At 42.8% G+C, this 15000-nt stretch overlaps 1 protein-coding gene across 19 annotated transcripts in view; it reads right to left on the bottom strand.

Annotated features, from left to right (window-relative positions):
- Positions 1–12778: 12778 nt before the first annotated feature.
- tcf7l2 (transcription factor 7 like 2) overlaps positions 12779–15000 on the bottom strand; it is a 159634-nt gene continuing 157412 nt past the window's right edge. For 18 of the 19 annotated variants that reach the window (XM_063217002.1, XM_063217003.1, XM_063217006.1 and 15 more), the window contains one exon: positions 12779–14217. In XM_063217002.1, coding sequence (XP_063073072.1) covers positions 13644–14217 — 574 coding nt within the window. In that variant the 3' untranslated portion in view covers positions 12779–13643. The remainder of the gene's footprint in view (positions 14218–15000) is intronic. The other variant, XM_063217021.1, reaches the window with a different exon arrangement.

Here is a 15000-nt window from a genome sequence, read left to right as displayed (position 1 = left end):
ACCAGGAGGGTAACGGCCCAGCAAAGCCATTTATTTCATCTCTTAAAAGACGCAAAAATATCTCGGAGAAAAACCAAATGAAAGGAAAAGAGAGGGACCGGAGGGGTCTAGAAGAAGGCGGAGGGAGCTCGTGTTAAATTCACAAAATAAGCGGCGCTCTATTAGAGGCAAATGAGACGACGGTGCGGGAAGAAGCATATGCCCTCCAAACTAAAATGAAAAAAACGAGAGAGAGAGAAAAAATTCACATCAATGCAAACGAGATACGGAAATGCTTTTTACTCGGCTCTCTTCATCTTGGGGTATTTTCAGCAAGTGTCTGTAATTTGTGACACAGCGAGTTAAAATCATGTTGTTTTCATCTACTGCTGTCATACTGAATCCCAGCTGAGATTCATCTTCTTGATGCCTTGTGCTCTGAGCATGCCCAGAGATAAGCAGTAGCTTTGTTTTGGATTAAACTCCACGCTTTAGCATCAGGTCAGGACTTAACTACCTGCCTATATCCAATTCAGTGGACTACAGCCAAAGACGACACGTTGAGCATTTGAGCAAAGCATCAGAGTATACTGTATATTATCTGAGACTCTAAGCCAGGGGTCTAAAACTCATTTTGTTTCAGGGGCCACATACAGCCCATTTGATCTCAACTGGGACGGACCAGCAATGTATTTGTGAAATATTGTTAATCATATTTTTTTTTCTTTCAGTTAGGTTGTTACACGTTTCATGCTTCAGCCTACATTTGTAGCTTAATCACTGATCATAATGATCAATGATCAGTAGCACATATTTATTCACAGATGGCAGTGGATTTCAATGAAATTGCATTTCACTCACAAACAACTGGCTCATTTTTTGAGAGCTGAGAGAATATTTTTTTTTACATGACACGGAATAAAATCCCCACACAAGTCATGGACTGCATTAAACCATCTGGTGAGCCACATCTATCCAACAGGCCTGATGCTTGACACCCCTACTCTAACTTAGACTAAGCAGTAAATTAGGCCACAAGAGACTCATTGCAACAGAACCAGGTCTAAAGCACGAGAGAACCTTTAAAGCAGTGGTTCTCTCCCCTTTTGAACAAATGCCCCCTTAACCTCATCATATGCCTGCCAATGCCCCCCTTAGTATTTAAAAATAAAGTAGACTAAGGGCCTTTCCCATTACTAATATCTACCCCTATCCCTACACCTTCCCCATGCCCCTCGTGCTTTCCGACGAAGCTGTGAGGTGTAGGGCTTGAAACGCAACCACTACGAATTCCCTTCAACAATCAAGGAATGACACTCACAGCTGTCACTAATTCCATGCATTAGGTTGACGTTAATAGCGATTTTTTAAAATGTGCGTTTCACAGAGAAAAGGGCCATCACACATTAGGACAATGTTAAACTAAGTACAATGGAATAATTATTACCACTTCAAAACCGTCAATTGCGGCGAAAATACTTAACCCTCCTGTTATCCTTGGGGTCTATTTAATAATAATAATAATAATAATAATTGTATTTGTATAGCACTGTGTCATACAAGGCATGTAACTCAAAGTGCTTAACAAATGGGAAAAAGAAACATTGTTAGAGATAGATTTAAAAGGAGAGGTATAGAGGAGAGGCAGAAAAAGCAGGAAGGCAGAGGAAGAAGAGATAGACAGAGAATGTAGAGTCATAGGGTCAACGTAGGTTAGGACCAGGATTCTTAGATGTGTAAGGTCCATAGTGGCTGGGCCTATCATAAGTCATAGATAGTCACACAGAGATTGGGCGCTCAGGTGCGGCCCCTGGTGGCATCAGGGGTGAGGAAAAACTCCCTTTCGCTTGATTCATAGTTTGTAAGGGGGAAAAAAAAAGCTCAGTGAGGTCTGAGAAAAAAGACCCCCTATAGTCAGGAAGAAACCTCAGGCAGAGACCAGCGGCCACCTAGGGGAGCCCCCTGCCAGGGCTGGTTGCGAGTAGTAAGGGCGCTGCGGCAGCTGGGACACTATGACGCCTTGGCAGCTAGGAGTTGGCAAGGATGAAGAGGTGGGTCTTCAGCTGCTTCTTGAAGGAGTCGACGGAGGTGGCTGATCGGATCTCGATGGGGAGGGCGTTCCATCTCTTGGGCGCATAGCAGGCAAACGCGGCGTCGCCGATCTTCTTCTGCGGGGGGGTGGGGGTCCTTAGCAGCTTGGCATCAGTGGACCTGAGAGCTCGAGCAGGGGCATAAAAAGAGAGCATGTCTGAGATATAGCTAGGGGCAAGTCCATTTAATGCTTTAAATACTGTGAGCAGAATCTTAAAGTCGATTCTGTATGAGACAGGTAACCAGTGTAGGTCTGCCAAGACAGGAGAGATGTGCTCTCTCATTCTGGTTCTTGTTAGGATTCTTGCCGCAGAATTTTGAATGAGTTGCAATTTGTCAATTATTTTTTTTGGGAGACCAGAGAAGAGAGCATTGCAGTAGTCTATCCTACTGGTGACAAAGGCATGAATAAGTTTCTCAGCGTCTTGTCGGGGGGCCAAGCCGCACACTTTGTTGACATTTCTAAGATGGAAAAAAGCAGATTTTGTTATCTTGTTGATGTGAGGCTCAAAGCTCAAATCCGAGTCTATGACCACACCTAGGCTAGTAACCTTATCTTTAATGTGCATGCTTAGGTCACCTAGGCTTGAGTGGAGTTTTGCAAGTTTTTTCTTAGGCCCAATGAGCAACACTTCAGTTTTATCCTCATTTAANTTATTTGACCCCATTCAATGTTTAGCGTCTGAAAAATACATGAAGTACATAATTATTTTGCTTCATCTTTGATGACGTTTCCTAAATATATGGGGTCAATGTGAAAAAAGTGAAATTTCCACAAAAATGTTTTCCCTAAGTGCTGTACACGTTTTGGTTACATATGTGTTCCTTGGGGTCAATTTGACCCCAAATTATTTTAAGTGTTTTAAACATAAATGGAATATGCATATTTTGCTAATAGTCCGGCAGATTAGACACACAAAAGGGCATAATCGTGCACTTTTGAGTTAAAGCATGAAAATTGGTACACATATCCTTCTCGATAAGCTGATTAATATTAGCGTTGGAGGCGTCGCGAAAAATGAAGAATTTTCAAGATGGCCGCCAAATCCAATATGGCCAACCCAAATTAATGAAACTACCTGACACGTTGTTGTAAAAGCATGAAAATTGGTACATATATCCTTCTTGATATGCTGATTAATATTTGCATTGGAAGCGTTGCGAAAAATTATGCATTTTCAAGATGGCCGCCAAATCCAATATGGCCAACCCATATTAATGAAACTAGCTTATACTTTGTAGTAAAGGCCTGAAAATTGGTACACATGTCCTTCTTAGTATGCTGATCAATGTTATCGTTGGAGGCGTCGCAAACAATGCTGTATTTTCAAGATGGCCGCCACATCCAATATGGCCAACCCATATTAATGAAGCTACCTGATACTTTGTTGTAAAAACATGAAAATGGGTGCCCAGTTACTTCTTTATATTCAGATTAATAAAAGAAATGGAGGTATTGCAAGAAAGTATAATTTTCAAAATGGCCGCCAAATCAAATCTGGCCAACCCATATTAATGAAACCATTGATGAATTTAACACCCACTTTGTAGTAAAAGCATGAAAAATGGTACACATTTACCTCTTGATATGCTGATTAATATTTGAAATGGAGGCAAATAAAACCCGAATTTTCAAGATGGCCGCCAACCCATATTAATTAATCCTCCAGGTACATTGTGGGATATACAGTACCTCTAGCAGTTAGTGACGACTGCATAGGCCTTGTGTTTAATATGCCTGTCATGACTACAAATTCAAAAGGATCAAGATTTCAGGGTTGCTTAAGTTCAAATGATTTGTCAATTCATGGATATGGTTAAGACATGGTTAAAAAAGAAACCAATAATTAATTACTGCTTCTGTACTTCAAGGTTTTCAAACAAACTGCAATCCTGTCCCATGCATTTTGTATGGGTATGTCTTGCCTGGTTAACACCAGTTGATCTCACAAGTGAGATACTCTGAAGGTTACATATGCAATTTCTCATAGGAAAGGTGCGGTTTAAAATTGCCCATAGCCGTTAATTGGGTGTTACGAATGTTTCATTTGGCATGTGCATAGCCCAAAGCCAATCGTGTCAGTTGTATCTTTTCAAACAAACTGCAGTCGTCGGCTTTCCACCCTTCCCTGCTCTCTGAATGGAGCCCAAGATCTAGTACTTTGCTGAGGGATGGAATCTATGCTGTCTTTCAGATCAGAGATTCAGATTGTGCAAAGCAGCATGGGATTCCCCAGGCTGTGGTATATCCTATGGCCAATATCAATCAAACTGCCAAAAATGCCTAATTAAAAGATACACACAAACCTTGAATAAATGGTGAATGGCAGGGTACGTAAATTTGAGTAACCTTGAGTGAAAGTTTACTTGTACAGTATTAGGATTCATTTTTTGGCTATAATAATGGTGTGCAAGATTTGGCTTATGGTGAACCCCCATTTCTGTATTTGTAGTTCAAGGTATGCAAACTATGCATCATATGCAAGGTGAAGTTGATAAGATTTGATTTAACCCCCATGTTGAGGGGGGACAGATTTTGTTTTGTGACCTACAGTACTTGAGTGAAGGTTGTGCACATGTATTTCAATGATAAATGGCTCAAATCCATTGAAACATGTGACTAAAATATTTATTGACTCATCAAAGACTACAAATATGTTTCTACTACAAGTACAGAGAAATTTATACTGAGATAAATATAGGATATTTTATGCCCATTTATACATCTATGGGTTGGCCATATTTGATGTGGGGCCAACTTGAAAATTCTTTTTATTTTTTGATGAAAAAAATACATGTGTTTTCATGCTTTCGCGGCAAATTGTGCCCTGGTTTCACTAATGTACTGTAACACAATATGCAACACAACATATATAACATTAGTAGGCTAGGGTTTGATGTTTCGAAATTAGGCTATGTTAGTATCACTTCCAGAGTAATCTTTTTTAGGACTATTACGTGTGTGTGTGTCCGTGTGCGTGCACGCACTTCTCACGTGAACCCTTCTACATTATTATACATATCAATAAGTATGTGTGCTGATTGCATGCTCCTGATACAAAGTGCATGGTGGTTTCAATAATATGGGTCAAACATGTTTGATTTGTCTTGAAAATTCAGATATTTTTTTCATACCTCCATTCCTAATATTAATCTGCACATAAAGATGTAACTGTGTAGGCTACCAATTATCATAATTTTACCACAAAGTGCCTGGTAGTTAATATGGGTTGGCCATATTGGATTTGGCGGCCATTTTGAAAATTCTGTATTTTTCACATCTAATATTAATCAGCTGAAATAGAAGGAAATGTGTAACAATTGTCATGCTTTTACTACGTAAATAATGGATTCACTCATCTGCTATACAATTTCTGTTATATGGGTCGGCCATATTTCATTTGGTGGCCATTTTGAACATTTCAATTTTGGTTTTACGCAACAATTCCATTTCTAACATTAATAGGTACATCATAAAGTATGTATTTACCAAATTTCAGGCATTTATGACCGTGCATGATGGTTTCTCACTAATATGGGTTGGCCATATTGGATTTGGCGGCCATCTTGAAAATACAGAATTTTTCGTGGCGCCTCCAACAATAACATTGATCAGCATATTAAGAAGGACATGTGTACCAATTTTCAGGCCTTTACTACAAAGTGTCAGGTAGTTTCGTTAATATGGGTTGGCCATATTGGATTTGGCGGCCATCTTGAAAATTCATAATTTTTCGCAACGCCTCCAATGCTAATATTAATCAGCATATCAAGAAGGATATATGTACCAAATTTCATGCTTTTTACAACAACGTGTCAGGTACTTTCATTAATTTGGGTTGGCCATATTGGATTTGGCGGCCATCTTGAAAATTCTTAATTTTTCGCGACGCCTCCAACGCTTATATTAATAAGCATAGGAAGAGGTATATGTGTACCAATTTTCATGCTTTTACTCAAAAGTGCATGATCAATTCACCAATCCGCTGGACTATAATACGTGTTCCAATATGTCTAGATTATGTAAAATACATGAACACAAGTTATTTAGAACAGAACATCTTGCTTTATTTAGGGCTCTGATAACTAACAATATGTATGATGTGGACGAGGGCCAAAACTAATTCAAGGCAACTTTTGGGCAGTTGTTGCACATTTTCGCCTAGTCATGGATTAGTTATTTTGGTGTGTTGGCTGTGTGTGGGGGTGCTAGGACTTATCTAAAGGGCTTTTTTTATGTCCCCAACAGAGCAACAGTAAATATCTGAGGCATAAACCGGTGCAAAAGTTTTTGATTCGACTGATTTTGTAGACATTTAAGTGGCTGGGGTCAAAATGACCCCAAGGATCACGGATGTAACCTAAATCTGAGGATAACAGGAGGGTAAAACTGTGTGCTGTTGTGGGTGCCGCGGCTTGCCTCCAATTTTTCAATGAATTTGCAATGCATTCAGGGAAACCTGTCGAAGCCCTACGTTGTGGAGTCTGGTGTTGGAAAATCTCTGCGCGGAGGGGTGCAAAGCCCTTCGCCTGAATCGGGATGCCACTACGCCTACACGTGGACGCACAAAACGGAGGCAAAGGGGATGGCGTAGGGCTAAGGGGTGTAATGGGATTCACCGTTATGCCCCTCAATGGCAACGGTACACACTCTCTGCTGTATCCTCCACAATGCCCCCTAATGCCGTGTACAGACCAAGAGCGAACGGAGCGAATGAAGCGACGGAAGTCATTATTTCTCTATGGAGGGCACGCGACCTGCGCTACCAAAGCGAATTCGCCAGGAGCGAAGCTTCTTGCGCGACCAGAGCGAATTTTGACGATTAAACTAAATCTAATCGCAGGCGAATTCGCTCTGACGCTGTTCGGCGAAAACCAATCGGAACGTTCATATCTCCGAATGTCCCTGGCTGTCAAGCCAGAGCCGTTATGTGATTAGCTGAATCAAACATGTCAATGCTGTGTCTCGAGCGAATACAGCGAATTCAAGGCGAAACTTCTTCTGCTACCCACGCTACCAGGCAGCATAGTTCGCTCTTGGTCTGGACACGGCTTAAGGCTCCCTTAACCCTCTAACCCCCAACAATATAGGGTCTCGAACATCTGACCTGAAAACTAGCAACACCAATGGAGGGGGGCTTTCCTTGATGTCTGGCCCAGGGTCCCATGAAGTCACAATGCGACCCTGAAGGCATCGCACTCTCAGATGACTGTCTGAACCAGAGCCCATCAGAACATCAGCACAGAGACCACAATAGAGCAGCGTTTTTAAATCTTGGGGACTCGGACCAACCTCTATTATTATATGGGGTTGCTTAGAATTCAAATGGGTTCTCCTGAAATGGAATGGTGGAACAAGAACACTGATGAAAAATATTTTTCAATAGAAGAATGTTAGGGACTGTTATTTATTGGCGGGGTCACCGGAGGAAAATAGGGGGAGGGTCATACCATTTTCTTTCTTTTGTTGAGGGGAGGGTCAACCAGGAATTTTAATATAAAGGGGAGGGAGGGTCATTCAACATTGTTTGGTGCATTTATTTTTTTTAAAAGGCCACCGCCAATCACATTCAGTGAGCAGCAATGTTGGTCAATCAGCATATGTCAAAAGATAAATGTGGAGTATCAATTGAACTTCTCCTTAGGAGACTTAACTGTGTCTTATGATTGCAAACTCCACATACACTTTTGCAAGGGGAGCGAAAATGTGTGTGAGGGTCCCAGGTGTGTGAAATGGGGTCCCAGGCCGAAAATGTTAGTAACCACTGCAATACAGGGGTCCGTTTCTCGATTCTTGTCGTTACTAACAGTCTTAAGACCGTCTTACCGTTCCCTTGGATTTAGTGGTAAGCGTCCCTGTTGAAAGAGAGTTGAGACGCTCTTACGAAGGACGTTGCTACCGTCGTTAGCAAAGACGCTTTCGGGATACGGACCCCAGGGCAGCAGGCCACAGTAGTGTCTACTAAACTCAAGCAAGGACCTCTGCAGATTTTTTCAATTATTTTTATTTCAGAGCATTTACAGATTTTATGGCATCACTTACTGTAGACTGGCGATTAAATGTGAAACCGATGCTTTTTCTCACTTGAATAGATATGTTTATGTCAGACTGTTCCCATGTCATCTGTGAGATGAGACTCTTAACGTTTTGCTATGGTAACCTGTGTGCATTTCTCTTCAGTGAATAGCTGTATATTTTGTTATAATTTGTATGTTGTGCCACAGTGCGTCTCTGTGTTATGCTAGATTGTGTATGCTTTGCTGTCAGGTTATCTGGGTGTTTTTCTAGTGTGTGTGTGTGTGTGTGTGTTGTGCTACAGTACCACGTAGATGTGTTGTGTCAAAGCTGTGTTGTGCTATAGGGCAGGGGTGGGGAACCTATGTCTCGAGGGCCGTCTGCTCTTGAGGCCGTTTTATCCGGCCCCCGATATAATTTTTAATGTTATGCAGCTTCACATGAAATATGACATATTTTGTAAAGGAATCTTAGAAAATACATTTGCAATACAATTAGGTTATATTAAGGGAACCTAGAGAAGGTGGGTCTGTTTTAAAGGTAGCTGCCTTCAATATAGGCCTTAAGTGCAGGGGGAAATTCTGGTTTGTGTTCATAGTACGTCCCTTGGAGGACTTTTACGGCCCTCGGATGAATTTGAAGTGGCCCCTCGAATGAAAAAGCTTCCCCATCCCTGCTATAGGGTATATGTTGTGTATCATGTCACTTGTGCAATCGGATCTGGGCCCGCTGGCGCAGGGAGGGAAAGATGGAAGGATGTATGTATGTATGTATGGATGGATATGAGGACAGACGGTCGGAGGGACAGGACAGGACAGACGGGGGGCGTCTCATGGGGTGCGGGGGGATTTACGAGGGTCTAGAGGCTCCCTGCAGGAGCAGAACCGGCCCAGCTGCAGTGGAGCGCTTCCAGAACCATCCATCACCAATATTTACACCCGGGCCGGCTACAGCACGCATCACAGCCCGCTGACTGAACTCCTGCGCTCTCTCTCTCTCTCTCCCTCACACACACGCACGCATGCACTCACACACATCTGCACGCACGCACGCACGCACGCACTCACACACGCACAAACACACAGGTGGGCCGAGTATGCAGACACATACAGACACATAGGCAGGGTGCTTCTGCTTCTTTTATACCAGTACAGTATTGTGGAGCTGAGAGAAAGAAGGACAATCACAATATGCATACTATCATCTATCAAAGGACACATGTACACAGAAGAGCAATACACAGTCTGCTGATACTTTCTGATGTATATGTATATGGTGACAAGGGCGCCTGGAACCGTACGGCCGTATGCACTGTGCGTACCTTCACAAGAGGGAGGGCTTTAAAAAATATATATATATATTACACCTATTTTGTCTTCTTTTAATGTTGTCACAATGCAACATATGATATGTGAAGAAGCAGCATGTGTGTTTCAATTACATTTCAGAGCAGAGACTATGGCAGGGCACCCTTGATTTTCAAAGGCAGATAGGCTACTTTTTGCTGCTGTGCGTAACTCGCCCGCTCCTGAAAAATTGATACAGTGCAACAAGTTCTAGTTCTATCAGCGGAATTCTAACATGAGTGGCTGGCTAATGGCTACCTCCAGTCAAACATTTAAGTCTAGAGATAGACCAATTAGTTCTTGTTTTAGGACAGCTCTCCACTTCCCATAACCAATATGTATTTGCGTCGCTTATGGCAGAAAAATCCAATAACCGAAGTTAATGTCTTAGCTCTACTGTAAAAGTGGCAAGTCGATCGTGGGCTAAAACCAGTTGTCATTGTGGACTAGCAAGAAGGCATGGATGGATAGCAGTACAGGTAGGCTAAGCTGTTTCATTCATCATCAAGCCAGCCGTTGCAAATATTAGAATACTTTGCTTCTGGTGTCATATTTCACAAAGCATTTTGGTGACCGTTCTGTGTATTGTGGCTTTCTACAGAGATGGTTATGAGATACAGAACTTTGATTTGTAGCCTACTAGCTTCATGGGACAGCAGCCAGCACTGACAGCTGGTTAGCCATTAATTTCAGCCTCAAACAAGGGGCACATTTTGGCTGCATTTAAGATAGTAATCTACTCTTGCTGACCGAGGTTAGTTTACAGTATGACCTAGTAAACGAACTAGATTAACATTGTTTGTGGCGATATGTAGCTGATATTTTAATAGCGGCCTTAATAGGGGGTCCCAGTTGCTGCATTAGGCCTACTTTGACCACGGGCAGGCTGCCGCGCGCAAACATCTGTTCGGGAAAGCATGAACGCAATTCTACATGTTTTGATGGTCGAAACAATGCAGTGTGGATGTTTCAATGCTTATTGCACACGTGTTGCTATTCTATGTTTGCTGACATGAATAGCATGCTGCAATTTGTGTTGTAGTGTTATTTGAGTGCGTCAGTTGTTCTGCTTGTGGTTAAGCTAGCTCTGTATCGCGCCTTGGATCAGCCTGGACTGACATTCGGTGCATTTGGGTTAACACTAGTCCTCAGTCGGGCTTTCTGCCTTTTCTTAGAGGGGTGTGCATAAAGTGCCCCGGCTTTTCATGGTCCCAGCTCAGCCATGTTTCTGATGCGAACTTCATGCACGCTGCAGCAGACACTTCAACTGTCTACCCGAGTGAAAAAGTTGTATCTAAATGATAGGCGCCTGCCTGTACCTGTTTCATCCCCGTGCACGAGAGAGAACACAAGTAGAACACATGCAGTAGCCTAGGCTAGTTGGGGAAGTCACTGCAGTTCAATGTCGCATTTTTTTTCTTGACTGATAAAAAAACATCCCCAGACACTACACTACACTCGAAATCATGTAGAGTAGCTGTCTCCGGTGTCATGGTCCGCTGTCATTTCTCCGTTTTCTTTTGTTTGTTTGTTTTTGGGGGGGGTGGGGGTGTTGGTGCGTACCATACTGGTCAAGTCTGCAGGCGCCCCTGTATGGTGATATCTGTTTATGCTTTACCTTTGGTGTCCAGGGGGCTTTGGGACTTCATGAAGAATTCTCTTTCGCTCTTTCACTCTTTGTATGTGTGTACGTTTATTGTAATGTCTTGTGTAGCATATGTAGAATGTTATGTATTCAATATTCATATATACTGTCAGTAGATCATATCACGTCAACATGTGTAAGTTGTGTAGTATTAATGTGAAAATGAGTATAAAAGTCAGGAGAGAAAAAAGCAAGTTCATGTTTTAAACACAATATTTATTTCTGAGTTTCTTCATTTTAATAATTACGCTACAAGTGAGTTTAATTGGCCTTGGAGTGGGACAAAGAGTCGAGTCTGATAGCGATCTGCACATACTAAGCCTTTTATTGACACGGGGCAGCATGCTACAGACTGTACAGCATAAACATTTATTCATTACAAAAAACATCTCCAATGATGAAAAAAAAAACAAAAAAATAAAAACAGAGAAATATACAAATGAAAAAACAAAACAAGAACAAAACAAAAACAAAAATAAAACAAACTAAAAACAACGAAAAGAAAAGAGGGAAAAGAGCATTAAACATCACAGCCGTAGTTAAGGAAACATTCAAAGGACTGGTGTTGAGCGTGGGGTAAAAGCAGAAATGAGAGCGCACAGCCGCATCATGTTACCTACTATGGCACCCGATGGATGATTTCTCTTGTAGCTTTTTTTTTTCTTTTTCTTATTTTTTTTTAAACAGCTTCTTACAACATCAACATGCCTGTGTTTCTATCTACCTACATGTAGTAGTGGACTTAAAAGTGGCAGTTTGTATGGGTTTTACTTCATTATTTGACAGTTTGGATGAGTCTCCTAATATACACCACTTGGCTCGTCTGGGGTTTGTACAGTGTGTTGCCAGGCGTTTTTAATTCCGTTTTTAAAATTTTTAATATTTGACGATCTGCTACCAAACACATTAGTTATAGCAACATTTATACTACATACATAGCATCTATGTAACGTCACAGCAAAGTATGGGTTAAACGAAACGAAATGAACCCGAAGAAAAACGAAACAAAACAAAAAAACGGAAACAAAAACAAAGATGGACGACAACGAGGGTAAAGGAAGAGGAACCCTAGAGCATCAGAAGGAGGGAGTGAAATTATCACAAAATTTTGGCACGGAAAAAATCTGTACACGATTTCTACAGTCCTTTTGCGATGTGAGACTGTATCATAAAAAACAAGGGCTTTGAAACGCTTCACCAGCTACTGGAGACATCAAGCCCGCCTCTCCCGCTTCAAGTGTTGTGTCTTTTTTTTAGTCTAGTGGAAAATGGCATCTAGTGTGTTTACATGGTGCGGAGGGTTGTCACGGACACACCCTCTATGTAGTGGAATCCAGGATGTCAGAACAACAAACAAATGAAATTAAAAATAAAAAAGCTTTCAAAATGGTTTCAACCTTATATAAAATGGGTTACCATGTGCTCTTGTGTGTGCATGTACTGTACGTATAGTGTCTGTATCTGTGTCTGTGTATATATATCTTAATATATATCACTCGCACATTTTTTTAATAAAGAAAAGAAAAAAAAGACCAAGATATTGGAAAAAAGGGACAACATACAAGATACAACAAGCATTCTCTAACGTAATAAATACTACTGGTCCTACCGTTGAATACCCGCAACCTGCTCCCACCCCCCTCCCTCCCCTGACCCCTGTGAAACAAGTCCAACCCCCCACAACCCCCACCCCAACCCCACCCTGTTAAATCTCCCTGTCCACGCTCCCCAGGTAAACAGCCAAAGGGGTCAAATAAAATAACCAATGTAATGAAACAATGCGTATTAACACAGAATTCCCCCCCACACTGCCCAAAAAACATCTGTACATTTACACAAGAGAAAGATAGAGAGAGAGAAAGAGAGAGAGAGAGAGAAAGTAACGTAACGTCATCGCCCAACTCTGGAGGACCGTCCTCGGCTGCAGAGATCTCCCCAACAGCTGACGCCCTCCAGCTGTACAAGAGGTGTAATATGATTGGTTCGCTGGCTCGTATTTCATACAAACAAACAAACAAACAAACAAATAAACAGACAGACAGACAGACAGACAGTCGGACGAACAGCCGGAGAAGGCCGCTGCTCTGTTTAGAAGAGCGTGCGGCCGGCCGCCATTTCCTACTTTATACTTTACACGTGTTTTAGACACCCCTCTAAGCCCGGCTACTTTACCTCCTACTTTCATTTTTTTCTGTTGTACAGACAAGAAAAAATCATACAAATTTTGGCAGATTGACACTATACTCTACAAATGCATCGTAAGCCTTCTCTCCTCATTACATTATAGAATTCCTTTTTTTTCTTAAGATAATGATGGGTCAAATATTGACCAATGAAGTTTGATTAATTAATTAAAAAAGACAAAAAAAAGTTCTCTAATATCCAAAGCCTCTTGGTGCAAGCAAGGAAAGGAAGGACAAAACAGAACGTCAAAAATAAAAGAAAGGATTCAAGAGACAGTAAAGGAAAACAAAAAAAATGCAAAGAGATGAATGTAAAAAGGTGAGGAGAGGAGTGTGTGTGTGTGTGCAAGTGTGTGTTTTTACGTGTGTGTCTGTCATAAGAGTTAGTCCAAGGATTTGGTGACCAGAGACAGGGGCTGCGACGGGAGGGCGCTGGGCAACATGGCGGAGAGGGGCGGGCACAGGGCGGCCGAGAGTGCCGCAGCCCTCCCCAGCGAAGAAGAGGAGGAGGAAGAGGAGGACGAGGACGAGGAGGAGGAGGATGGCGGTCCCGAGGTGCGAGAGGACGGAGGCGGAGAGACGTCCGACGGGTCCAGCGAGCCGTTGTGGGTGTGGCCACCCTTCGAGTGGGCGGAGCTCTCCAGCAGGGAGGCCAGTGGGGGCGGGGCGCCAGGGTGGTGGTGGTGGGGGTGGTGGTGGATGTGATGGTGGTGAGGGTGGGGGTGGAGGTGGGGGTGGGGGGGCTTGAGAGTCAGTGAGAGGGGTTGCATCTGTTCACCCTGCTGCTGCTGCTGCTGCTGCTGTTTGTTGGTTGTGATGTGGGGCTCTTTCAGGGAGGGCGGGGGAGCCGGGGAGGGGGAGCAGGGGGGAGAGTCCAGTAAACTTTCACCTTCAGAGGATTGGGGGCTGGCACAGCTTCCTTCACCTTGGATGTAGCGGATACACTTCTTTTTCCTCCTGTTATGGGGGGCAGGGGGATATCAAAAGGGAACACAAATGAGAATCACATAAAGGCACACGAGCACAAAAATACCAACACACACACATACTACACATACTACACACACACACACACACACACACACACACACACACACACACACACACACACACACACACACACACACACACACACACACACACACACAGGGTCAGGGTCATGGCCCCTGTCATCTGGGCCAGCTTGTCTCTACCCGCTGAGCTCTGTCCACAGAAGAGCCCAAGACCTGCCATCAATGCTCTTTGACTGCAGCCTGAGTGGGAGACTAGGGGTACATTGCCATTGCCCTTACTCCCATCCTCGACTTGTGCTTGTGCAGCCTAACCACGACAACTTTTATGGCAAACGAGAGAAAATGACCTTTGAATTGCGCTTTTGCGATACATTGAATGAAACTTCTGCCGTCAATGACAACAAAATCACTGCAATCTCAGTCAGTGTACCCTCAGCTGGCCCTGTACCCTCAATACCCTCAAGATGGCGCTACCCCTGTGTTCTATTAGTTCTATGACGTCTGTGCAGACACCTTATTGCAATGTCATCATGAGGCCACAAGTGCAAGAGAGGACGGGAGTTAGGATAATGGAAAGAGACCTAGGGTCTCCGGCTCTCACTCTTGGCCCACCGGCATTGGTACCAGTCACCAGAGAAATTCACTGCATTTTACTTTATGGAATCTGGAATCTGGAATGTGGCATTGATTTTCCCTCTTAACACACTCAATGTAGAATTTCAAGAAT

The sequence above is a fragment of the Engraulis encrasicolus genome, chromosome 15 (assembly GCF_034702125.1).
Source record: "Engraulis encrasicolus isolate BLACKSEA-1 chromosome 15, IST_EnEncr_1.0, whole genome shotgun sequence".
Classification (NCBI taxonomy): Eukaryota; Metazoa; Chordata; class Actinopteri; order Clupeiformes; family Engraulidae; genus Engraulis; species Engraulis encrasicolus.
The sequence above is the reverse complement of the archived record's forward strand: the minus strand, read 5'-3'. Positions and strand labels throughout refer to the sequence as shown.